General features: G+C 42.9%; 1 protein-coding gene across 6 annotated transcripts in view; it reads left to right on the top strand.

Moving 5' to 3' along the window:
- CRB1 (crumbs cell polarity complex component 1) overlaps positions 1 to 13,013 on the top strand; it is a 196,531-nt gene that overhangs the window by 112,537 nt on the left and 70,981 nt on the right. For all 6 annotated transcript variants that reach the window (XR_008306783.1, XM_053248737.1, XM_053248739.1 and 3 more), the window contains one exon: positions 7,051 to 8,004. Coding sequence is in view for 5 of the 6 variants with exons in the window: in XM_053248737.1 (XP_053104712.1) it covers positions 7,051 to 8,004 (954 nt within the window). In the remaining variant the exon portion in view is untranslated. The remainder of the gene's footprint in view (positions 1 to 7,050; positions 8,005 to 13,013) is intronic.

Raw genomic sequence — 13,013 nt, 5'->3', positions numbered from 1 at the left:
ACTTGAGGAATGCCTTTTGAAATTTTTTTCATTGGCATGAGTTGCTAGAACATGGAAACTAAAAAGGAATGAAAATAAAAACAGAATTAGGAATTAAACGGAGTTGCTGTTTTTCAGGTCTCAGGCCCCTCCCCCAGGTCTCAAGAAGTTCAGTATCTGACTTGGCAGGGACTTCACCTCAACTCTGGCGCACAGGCATGTCATGCCTTTCTATTCACGTTAAGGCGCCCTGTAATGCACAGCCTTGCTGTTTCATATTCTGTGACTGTGAATGGCATGGTTCATTTGAACTGATAATGTCTTGGTTTGTTTTTTCTAGTATCTCTTTAACCAAAAGAAGAAGAAGAAACACTGTTTTTGCTTTTGAATCAGTTCAGGACAAGCGATTTTTAGAGTAAATGCATATTGTACAGCATAGAGGAGGCAAGGAAGAGTCTTAAGTACAGAAATACCATCTTACCCCCCAAAGCATACCTATACTTTGTCTCCCAAACCTAAACTCCTACCTGTCCCTTCCTCTCCTTGTGTTGTGGTATGCTCCCTCCCCTTACTTCATGTGGAGCATATGGGGTTGGTGATAGGGATGTGCACGGAACTGCAGAGCTGCGGTTCGAATGCCGGGGTGGAGGTTCCTTTAAGGGCGGGGGGAGAGTGTACTTATTCCTCCTGCTGCTTTTTGCCCGCTGGCGTGCATTTTTTCGTAAACATTTGGGGATTCAAAAAGGCCTTTTGCTGCCGAGAGGGGGAAGGGGTGGCAGGGAGGTATCCTGCCACCCCAAATGCTTACCAAAAAACACGTTCGAACCGCCAAACCACCCCAAGATCGGACCGGTCTGGAGGCCTTTAGAATGGCCTCCGGACCGGTCCATGCACATCACTAGTTGGTGACTGATTGATTTCTATACCACCCTTCCAAAAATGGCTCAGGGCAGTTTACACAGAGGAATAATAAATAAATAAAATGGATCCATGTCCTCAAAGGGCTCACAATCTAAAAAGAAACATCAGATAGACACCAGCAACAGTCACTGGAGGTACTGGAGGTCCAGTGACCCAGAAACAAGATGGCAGCCCTGGTTCAGCCATGTGTAACATGGGATGTTCAGGGAGTGATCCTTGATATGAGATTAGAAATGTATCGTTACAAGTACATAAAAGTGTCTTTATTTTCATTCATGAAATGGAAGACCAGCTGTGTATCTGCAAGAACACACAATTATGTACAGGGATTGTGCCATAGAGTTAAGCCACCACTAGTAGCCAGTGTAGCCTGTAAGTTCACTTCAAGCCAGTTCTGCTAACTTTGCCCCTGCTAATGTTGTGAGCATTACACAACATTAATAGTTTCTCACTTGGTATATGCTCAGAGGGAAAGAGGCAAAGTCACATCAGACATAAACTGAATTAGTTCTTGGAGATAGTGATCATGTAGGATCTGGGTGTGCAAACAGAGACAGAGGAAAACACACTCAGAAAGTTCAGTGGGCTTTATTATAGAAAGTTGCTCATCAAGATAAAATTCAAACAGATCATCCAGATTAAACATGTTTCCGATTCAAAGTGTAGTGCAATGTGCCTGGCTATCCAATTTGTTGGCATGCATGTACAGTCAGTAATTACAGCTGTCTAATGAATCCTAATAAAAACATTTAGAGAGAAACAGAGAGAGAAGAAAGAAGGGAGGGCTTAGGAAAGGGATGGCAGTGATTAGCAGGGAGCAGGGAAGTGGGGAGCAGGCTGAGCTGTTGAATAGGCATCTCACCAGTTCCATGGAGAAGGCTTCAAAGGACTTTTGACTTCTCACTATGAAGCAGAAGTCACAGACAGTCACTGTCCAGGAATAGAATTCCTGCTTTAGGCTTGAGCAACTAACTCTGGGGATCGCTCTTGAGCAACGATCAGCTGGTTAGGCAAAGCTTGCTGATCTGCCATGTCTTAGAGACCCCTTTTTAAACAAACCAGCCCTTTTGATCTGTCATGAATCTCAAAAGTGTAAATTGCTATTATTCTCTAGATCCTGTCTTCTGACAATTATTTGTCAGTCTTAGGATATTAGGTCAGTCGAGGATCGCGATCTTGATTCCATCTTCTGTTGGCTGTTATCAGGAAACATTGTATTCAATAGACTTCCTGACCCCAAAAAATGTTAAAGGTGTATATAGAAAGAAGAGGCTAATCTATATGTGTGAGATAGCAGTTAAATCACTTCTTGTGTGCATCTACCTAGTGTGTAATTATAAAAAAGAATGTTCAAAGTAACAGCAAAAGGGTACATGTTTGAGACTAGTTAATCAATGCATTTGACTAAGGCAAAACAATAGAGGTGATATCAAACATGGTCAACATTCTGTCAGAGGAAGTATGGGATTAGCTTATGGTTTTTCCAAAGCCATTACCTGAGAGCAAAGCTCAGACAGTTTGGCTTGTCCTTGTCCTTAACTCTTAGGAGTTAATCATTTCACTCAGAGATGAGTGAGGCCTTGCATCAGTGCCTTTGTAAGCTGAACATTGCTATTGGAAATAGGCCTGAGTTCTGAACCAAATTCTTGGTCCAGTCCACTAACTTTGGCCATGCTAGCCATAACACTAACTGGACAAATGCCCCTGCTAACTGGACAAAGAGACACCTCTTTAACTTGGTGATTCTCTTTATTTATTAGGGGGAGAGTAACTGGCCCTCTCCACCCCCATCACAGTACCTCCAGAGACTGTTGCTGGTGTCTATCTTATGTTTATTTTTACATTGTGAGCCCTTTGGGGACTGGGAGCCATCTTATTTATTTATTATTTCTTGATGTAAACTGCTTTTTAAATTTATTTATTGCTAAATTTATATACCACCTTTCATGAAAAACAATCCCAAGGCAGTTTACAAAAGTTAAAAAACATACAGTAAAAATGACAATTAAAAATATTAAGTTAAAAAAATATAAAACAAATCTGATTTAAAATATATAAAATACAAACATAAAAACTATACACGGGTAAAGCACACAGAAGCAGCAATAGAAACAATCATGTAAAGGCCTGGATAAAAAGCCAAGATTTAACAAACTTTGGAAACCTTTGTTGAAAAGTAGTATATAAATATTTGTTGTTGATGTAACATAGCAGAAAGGTAGAAATACAGGGAAGCAAAGCTCATTCAAATCCTCTTCAAAACATTATTTTGTTTCCTCTAATGTTTCTTTAGTTGCTAATAAAGTGTTTGTTCTTTACTGTCCTCCTTTAAAAAAATAACACAGATATAATACCATTGATAATTGGTTATTGGGTGGCATTTTAAAAGCATTTTCCTACATGTAGACTGTTTAGAAGCAGCAGACAAACCTCACTGTTTCTCTATATTAACTTTGCATTAACAAATGTATTTTGCTCCATAGCACGTTTTGTTTCATCTCCTAATTGTGAAGTGTTTTGCTTAATTTAAAAGGTGGAAATGTATTGGATTTACAAACAAATGTGCTCCTGGAACTATTCCCATCCAATATATATGTTTAGCATGCAATGTTAATAATTTTTAACATAGTGGGTGCCATTCATTGCTGCCTTGCAGCTCAAGCAAGTCATTTGCACCTGTGGAAAATGAATACAAAGTGGGTAAAATAATGCTTCCTTCCTGACTTGGAAACACTTTGCAGCTGTTTTGCACTGCTGTCCTCAAGAGTAGTCAAGGAGCAAGAAGATGGTAAATCAACCCCTAAATGTAATTACCTGGCAAACTATAGCCAGAAATCAAATCTAATTCACATTCACACAGAATGGAGAGCCTGACCTGCTGAAGAAGCACTAAGGCCCAATTGAAACATGAGATAGCATGGGGGTTGAAAGTAGGGATGTGTGAAATATAGGACAGTTCTGTTCCCTGATTGTTCTGGGATTCCAATATCCAGTTGATTTCACTCTGGTTTCCTTCTAGTCAGAAATCTGGATTTCAAAATGTAAGTGGCAGAATTGTCTCCATTTATTTAAATAAGGAAGGTTAAAGACACTGTATACACCTAATGGCACAGCGGAGAAATGGCTTGACTACCAAGCCAGAGGTTGCCGGTTTGAATCCCGTTGGTATGTTTCTCAGACTATGAGAAACACCTATATTGGACAGCAGCAATATAGGAAGATGCTGAAAGGCATCATCTCATACTGTGCAGGAGGAGGCAATGGTGAACCCCTCCTGTATTCTGCCAGAGACAGCCACGGGGCTCTGTGGTCGCCAGGAGTTGACACCGACTCGATGGCACACTTTACCTTTAAAGATACTGTGGGGCTGTTCTCTTGAGCAGCCAAGACATGGCTAAGGGCAGATCCCCAGTGGTGCCTCAGTGGCAGATGTGGCTGTGAAGCCCAGCTGTTAAACAAGGTTAAGCGAGCAAGCACTCCCATAACCCTGTTTAACTGACCGTGTGTCAGCACCAGCTACTTTCGCTGGCACTGAGACACTGAGGGGCACCTCCCCTTCGCCAAGGGGGGGATTTCTGGGGGCTGTGATAATGCATCCCACCCCCTGCAACTCTGTACTGCCTGGAGCAGCAGTGGATCATCTGGGCAATCAGCAATTGGGACCTGGTCGTCTGCGGGGGATTTAAGCTTCTGTAGCCTTCCTCCCCACATGCCCTCCCACCCGCGTCCCTGATCATGAGAAAGGGCCCTACATCTTCTAAAATGGAGGGCAAACAGAAATGCAATACTGAAGACCCTCTTGTTCCAAGGAACAAAAACCGGAAAATCAGAAATCAGATTATACACAACCCCCCCAAGTTTCAGTCTGCAAGTCACACTGAAAATATAGAGCAACAAAATCCAGGGTGGAAGCTGGTTGGGGCAGTTTCATTAAGTACTCCTAGCTGAAACTGCATACTCATCTGGTATTCCATGTGGCCAACAGGCCCTCCACCACTATATATGAGCATTACCAGTGCATTGATCACCAGGTCCATGGATCCCAGGTGTGTTAATATTGTGTGCATAAACACCACCAACATCATTGAGATTTGACACAAAGCATATAGAGACATTTTCAGATGTGCCTGGCATTGACATTGTGTTTAAATAACATTAGCTGACATCTTCTGTAGCACCTACATACAGCGGCAGGAGACTAGCTGTACTTTGCAGCTCAGCGGGGTGGGGGTGCGAGCTCCAAAAGCCCTTTTCAGTGCCAGAAATATGTGCCTGAAGATTGTGCAGTCCTCAGGGACATATTCCTGTGAAAAGGGCTTCTGGAGGCAGTGAAAAGCGCTTCTGGAGGGAGGGGAAATAAACAAAAATACACCTAAACATTAAAAAAATACTATTTAAAAACCAACTATACAATAATAGCCAATCACTAGCAGCTAGTAAAATAACATTTCAACAGCAGCCCTAAGATCACAATAGCAGTCAGTGTAGAAGGCATACTTCCAGCAACATTATAACCGCAATGGCCGTTAAAGAGCAGATGTGCTAAAAGCTTAGTGGAATTGGAAGGTCTTGCCCTGATAGCAAAATAACACCAACAAGGAGTGAGGTTTGCCTCCTTTGGTTGGGCTTTCCATTCCCTATATTAGCATTTCTCAAACTTTAAAACCTCAGACTCCCTTTTAGGTTCTGTCCCAACCAGTATTAATCCATCACTGAATGGGTGGAGGTCTTTGGGTGAGCCAAGTTTTTTATCCATAGATCTGTAGAATGAAGAATTAAATCCAACACTAGCGGCATCAACTCTCACCTTACAGCATACCCATGGAAACCTCTGAACAAAGCAGCTGCTTTTCCTTAGTGCCTTCTCTCCAAATCAGGTTGAGATAATGGGACAGGGGGAGATTGCACAAATTCAGTGCAGAGGTATTCAAAGATTCCTCTCTCAGAGAACATTCAGCTCACCCCTGTTTGTTGGGAGTGAAACATTCCACTTCTTCCAGATTGTCACATTCCTTAGAATTTCCTGCCTCTCTTCTGGGTGTTCTGAATCCTGCAGTTTGGAAACATAACCTAAACCTAGGTAGGAAGAGTGTTATTGAGGTTCATGAAAACTCTGAAGACAAAACACATTTGGTAAAGACAAATCACTTAACTCATATTGTACCCAGAATCAGGGATGTGCCAAAACATGATCGGGTATCTGAATTGCAGATACATCCCTTTAAAAATGAGGGTGTACACAGCCCCTTTAAAGTGGAGGTGAGCAGGTCCATACCTGCTCCAACCCCATAGGCCACCATTGCCATAATCCCAGAGCTTTCCCCAGCTATACAAGCTTACTGGCAGGGCATTTCCCAGCTGTCCCTGCACAACACTAGCACATACATGCTTGAGCAGAGGCCATGTGTGTGCCAGTGTTCCACAGGAGCAGCTGGGAGATTCTTCGCCAGTGTGCTAGCATAGCTGGGAGGAGCGCTGGGATTACGGCAATGGCGGTCATCAGAGCAGGAGCAGACACCTGCTCTACACTTTAAAGGGGCTGTGTACGCCCTCATTTTTAAAGGGATGTGCCCATGATTTGGATGCCCGAATTACATTTTGGCACACCCCTACTCCGAATAATATGGTTTAGCACAGCTCCAGGCCGCCAATTAGATGGTAGAACTTATGCAGTTCTGTGTTTACATGCAAAGATTTCCAAGATCTTTATTGGAGCATTTTAGGTGGGCATATGTAATAGAAACCAAATCAGTTACAGTGCTGCAACTTCTTTAAGATTTAATCTTGTCCTTTGTCTAAATGGTACTTTTAAAAACATTGCAGTTCACACTTTTGCATTCATAACAGCGTCTTGATATGTTTTTAGAGGATATCGTTTTGTAATTTGGATTTGTTAGCTACCAAGAGTGAATTTTCAAATAGGCACGATGCAAATCAAGTAAATTTTTAAAAACAAGAAATTTATTATTCATTTCAGTGAAAGGTTTTCAAACATTTGCAAGATCCAACCATCCTTTGAAAAACACGTATTTTGTCCTACAAAGTTAATTTTATCAAACACTATTTTTTTAAGAGATGCACTAGCCCCTTTAGTCTAGTCAACACTTATATGATCCATGCCTTCATTCCCCCCTCTCCGGTTTCTTGCAGGCATTCACTGTCAAGAAGACATCAATGAGTGTCATATGAACCCTTGCCAAAATGGAGGGACCTGTGAGAATTATCTTGGAAATTATACCTGCCATTGCCCACTTGGAGAGAAGAATGGGATATTTTATGGTGGCTGGAACTGTACAGAAGTTCTCCTCGGTTGCATTCAACATAAATGCCAAAATGAAGGATTGTGTATTCCTCACTTAACAAATGGACAACACAGGTTTAGCTGCATATGTTCATCTGGATATACCGGAGTGCACTGTGAAACAATTACCACATTGTCTTTTCAGGGAAATGAGTTCCTTCAGGTTAACAGTGTCACAGCTCTCACACAGGACTGTTTCTATAACATAAACCTTAGTTTTCTGACTGTTCAACCGACAGCATTTATATTTTACCGAGGGGACAAGGACACATTTGTGAAGTTGGAGTTACTGAACGGATACTTACACTTATCCATGCAAGTCAATAATCAGTCAAAGGCCTTTTTGAATATAGCACATAATGTCAGTGATGGCGAATGGCATTCAGTGGAGGTAACCATAGCAAGAGCTGTTACCCTTAAGCTACTTGACAGCTCTTGTATTGATTCATGTCTCAGTAAAACTACTGCCACTGTAAATAGCAGTCAGCCAATGGTTGCTTTTCAGAGCACATTTTTGGGTGGTTTGCCAATGGGGAACAGGAGCAGTGACTCTCTACTTAACATCTATAATATGCATTCTGCACCTTCATTTGTAGGCTGTCTTCAGGACATTGAAATAGACTTGAACATTATTACCCCAGAGAACATGTCATCTGACTCATCTTTCAATGTCAAAACAGGCTGCACTAAAAAGGATTGGTGTGACCAGCACCCTTGTCAAAACAAGGGGCGCTGCATCAACTTATGGCTGAGTTATCAGTGTGATTGCTACAGGCCTTACACTGGGCCAAACTGTGCAAAAGGTAAGATGAATCCCCCAACAATGCCTTAATTATGAACTGAGATCATACTGTAGAACAGGGGTGGCCAACAACAAAGCCCTGTGGTCCAACAGTCTTACCCGCAATCTACCACTCACTGGAAAATCCCTCAACTGAGATGGAATGAAAACCTCCTTAAACATAAATGAACTCACAGCAATGCTGCCATTTTATGGGCAAGGGGAATGGCAAGATGGTGCTAATGTTGCCTGTGCGTGACTGCTATATTTGATGAGGGATTTGCAGCTTTCATAGCCAGCTCAAGCTTACTTGGGCCAACAGTGTGAATCCACCAACATTTGTCCTGAAGCCCACTGGTGGTTTGTTATGGACATTCTGCCTACTTCTGCTATAGAACATAAACATTTGTATTTGGGCTGCACACAGCAAATTCAAATTCAAATTGAATTTGAATTTGTAGCAAATTCAACCCAGCCTTTGTCTCAAAGCAAGCCCACCTGAGGGGAAGAAAAATGGTGGATCATCCTCTCTCTTGCTTTCACCCACAAAGGCTGGGTGAACTTAAACCATTCCTTTAGTAGCTCAATCACTGCCACCACACCCACTTTTTAACAAGAGTTTAACCCCCACCCCCACCCCAGTGTGGGCAAAATTCCAGGGAATTCTACTATTGGAAAATACACCCAAAAAAACCCATGTGCAAGCCTACACGTGATGAGAAAACCTGGTAGGGTTGCTGAGCAATCAAACTGAGACACATGTTGCACCAGAGTAAAATCCCTTTTCCTGAGTTAAAAATCCACTCAGAGGCAGGTAAAATACAAAGAACAAAAGGAGAAAAACTTTAATCAAAATACTACAGACTGCTTCCGTCTGAGGCTTTCTCAGCTTTTAGTTACAGGTAAAAGAAACACTCAGTAGTTGCAAGAATACTTCAAAAAACACCCTCAGATGATATTGGGGAAGCACACTTTAAAAATCATGGCTGCCCAATTGCAAAGAACATAAATGTAAGAAAATACAAAAAGCACCTTTTTCAATGCCTTAGTTGCATTACTGATAGACAAACTTAGAACAAAAACAAGGATGCACAATGCACACAAAAGAAAGATAAGTTTCTAACACCACAGCTGACTAACAAAATGTTCTATAGTCTAAACTCATCTCTCCCCGAAGCCAAAAGCCCTGGCTTCCTTTGCCTTGAACTCACCAAAACCATGGTAGAGGCTTAAAGTTTCCTTCCCTCCTGGCTTCCCCAGATTTACAGAAAGATTTTCCTGCAGCCAGACCTCATGGCCACATCTCCTGCCCTCCAGCCAGCTCCTTCTTCTTGAGAGAAATCTCCAGGCTAGCTTTTGACAATGAAGGAACAAAATTCCATTGCTTCTCACTAAGCCTTTTTGCCCATGCTTCCCTCACCTCCCATCTAGTTCCTTCTGAACAAAGACATGCTTCTCCTCCTGCCTCATGGCTCTCTAGGTCCCACCCACTGTGTGCTGAGTGGCTGATCACTAGGAATCCCTAGAGTGACTGATCAGTCAGGACAGGGTACACTTCCGGTCCACTCTTTACAGGAAAGGAAAGGCTGTTACTGCCTGATTATTACAACAGCGCTCATTATCAAGAGTGGGATCAGACTCAACTTCATCCCAGTAATGCTCAAAACATGCACCAGGTATCAGAGGTGCCCTGGATCACATCAAGCTGACACATTGGTATCGGCTTGATGCATTGAGGCAAGGGGATGGGGGGGGGTTGCCTTCCTAAACAGTGTTTCCTAAACAAAGCAACTGCCCCAAAGGCAAACATTCAAATCACTGCCTTTTCCTCCATCTTCTTGCCCTAGAATACACCAGTGCAGGAAGCAATATTTTTACATTTTATCAATTTCCTGAGACATAAGAAAAAATAGGCACACTGTTTAGTTACCAGCATGGCATCCCCTCACTCCCAATAATGCACCAGGAAGAGGATGCAACATAATGGTGAATTCTAGGCCAAGACAATGGAATAAAAGGCAGTGATTTGAATTGCAGCAGCTTTCTTCAGGGGATGCCAGATCTTCAGTAAAAGTAAGTCTCCCCGCCAATTCTCCAATAGGTTTGATGCAACACTGATATGATGCAGCATTGCCCTGGATCTATTTTCAATATTGGGAATCATTTCTGGTGACAAATGCTCTGGCATGGTGTGCATCAACAGCCAATTATTGTACATAATATATGTACACACCAATGAATCTCAAAAGTATGAAACCCCAAAATGAAAATGAAAATGCAGAGATATATGAAGGTTTGCCAATTTTTAGTTTAGACATTCAAACTGATATTTTAATTCTAAAGCACATTTTGGGCTGAAACTCATGGCTTGCTGCCATAGTTAGATCATTCACACTCTCAAACACTCTCCACAGCTGAAATTAATACCCCAATATTCATTCAGAATTTGGCAGTTCACTTACATTTACACCCAGTTTGAAATTTCACAATATTCTGTATTATACAAAATCAAAACATGAAACGTGTACAGAGTGTAGCAAGGTTGGAGGTAGTCTGGGGCAAGATTCGAGGATCCCCCCTACACACACACATTTACTGCTGACTGCTGCTGCCACCAGCACCTGCCTTCGTGACCCCTGCTGCCACTGCTATCACCCTTGTCACCTGACTCGAGAGGAGAGCTGGTCTTGTGGTAGCAAGCATGACTTGTCCCCATAGCTAAGCAGGGTCTGCTCTGGTTGCATCTGAATGGGAGACTTGAAGTGTGAGCACTGCAAGATATTCCCCTCAGGGGATGAAGCCGCTCTGGGAAGAGCAGAAGGTTTCAAGTTCCCTCCCTGGTTTCTCCAAGATAGGGCTGAGAGAGATTCCTGCCTGCAACCTTGGAGAAGCCGCTGCCAGTCTGTGAAGACAATACTGAGCTAGATAGACCAAAGGTCTGACTTAGTATATGGCCGTTTCCTATGTTTCCTATGACTTCATAGGCACCACAGTGTGCCTTTGCTGCCCTGCCACCCCTGCCTTTGCCATGGAACTGATGAGTGGCTGAGCCAGTGTGGCCTGATGATGTCACTGAGCCAGCATAGCCCAGCTCAGTGATGCAAGGCTGCTCTGATGCCAAGAGAACAGGCTGTTCTAAAGGACCACTTGCTCTCACTGGGAAGGAGGATCTCCACTGCACCAGCTCAGTGACTTCAGAGAATGGCCAGGGAGGCGGCAGCAGCAGGTGGCCTCCAGACACCTGTGGCCCCATCTCCACAGTGGGTACAGATCTGAGTCTGTATTTTTCCAAATTCTTTCCACTTTTAAAAACATTTTTGTCTACAGCGCACATGGTGTGGAATAGATACAGGCATGTATAGGATAGAAAAATAACTGAAATAGAGAGCTTTTAGTTAAGTGAGATGTACTATGAAAGTACAAGGAAGCTGTATTTATATGTCTTCTTGTTTAGATTTCTTCTAAGATATGTTGATGCATGGATCATATCAAGTTGTCTAGTTTAGTTAAATAAAATGGCCAACATTTTGCTTTTTTGACAGTAAGAAAAGATGCCTTTCCATAACTTATGGGAGCCAATTAATAAATGTGAAACCTAGTCCTTTTCCATTATCTTCATTGCACAAGGGGACCAACTCAAAAACCCTAACAAGCTGCAGCGTAGTTGAGTAGCATTCATACAAATGAAAAGGGCAGAAGTTCCTATAAGAGCTGTAGTCACTCTTTCCTCTCTCTCAAACTCTTTGGTCCCTCTTAATGTGGCACATCAGTGGAATGCTAGCATTCTCTTCCCCACTTAGTCCCATTGCCTGGGTTTATCCTCTGAACATATGGCACCATTGTATGTTTCTACAGTGGCAAAGGAGCTAGTCCTACTTTTTTGTTTTGCAGTGTTTGGGTTAATTCAAGGTCAGTTTTTTCATTGGGAAAGTTTAAAGCACATGCTAAACTCTTTCACTGAAATCTGTGGTACTTTTTATTTTATGTTTTATTTTAAAATCTGTGCATTTTTTATACATGTTTATACACTGTATGCATTTTTATACATTTTAGTGTACCAAAAGCACAGCACCATAAAACAGCAAAGCTATAAAATCAATAATAAACAATGGTGGTTGGAGAGATGGTTTGCTAGGTGAAACCACTTGCAGGTATTACATGGCAGTTGAGGGGGAGGGAGGAATTCCCATCCTTACCTTTAGGCGCCAGGAAACAGCGCACAATTTATGACTGAACAGTTGCCCCTGCTGACCTCAATAGGCTGCATTCTCATGTAACCAATGGACCCACGATTCTGCTCCTCCACCCATTCGTCTCTCCTGTCCAAATTCAGACGTAATGGAGAAGAGGGAGCCTGCAGTCAGGGAGACTGTAGAGAGGAGGGGGAACTGGCTGTGCAAGCTTCCTTCTTTCATGAAGGACAGCCTGCACAGCCAATGAGAGCCAGAGAGAGGGTGGAGCTTCTTCCCTCAACTCCAGGCGGTTTTGGAGGAATCTGATTATCTAGACCCATTCCAAACTGGCTTTAGAACGGGCTATGGGGTTGAGACAGCCTTGGTCGGCCTGATGGATGACCTTTACCGGGGAATCGACAGAGGGAGTGTGACTCTGTTGGTCCTCTTGGATCTCTCGGCGGCGTTCGATACCATCGACCATGGTATCCTTCTGGGTCGCCTGGAGGAGTTGGGAATAGGGGGCACCGCTTTGCGGTGGTTCCATTCCTATCTCTCGGGTAGATCCCAGATGGTGGAGCTTGGTGACAGTTGCTCCTCAAAGCAGGAGCTGTTATATGGAGTCCCTCGGGGCTCCATTCTGTTACCAATGCTTTTCAATATCTACATGAAACCGCTGGGTGAAGTCATCAGGAGATTTGGTGCTGGGTGTTATCAGTATGCTGATGACACCCAAATCTACTTCTCCTTTTCATCTTCAGGAAATGGCACTCACTCTTTAAATGCCTGCCTACAGGCAGTAATGGGCTGGATGAGTGAGAACAAATTGAAGCTGAATCCAAGCAAGACGGAGGTGCTC

Source organism: Hemicordylus capensis, chromosome 4, assembly GCF_027244095.1.
Source record: "Hemicordylus capensis ecotype Gifberg chromosome 4, rHemCap1.1.pri, whole genome shotgun sequence".
NCBI classification, from domain to species: Eukaryota; Metazoa; Chordata; class Lepidosauria; order Squamata; family Cordylidae; genus Hemicordylus; species Hemicordylus capensis.
Note: the sequence above shows the minus strand (reverse complement) of the source record. Positions and strands in the feature narration are given on the sequence as shown.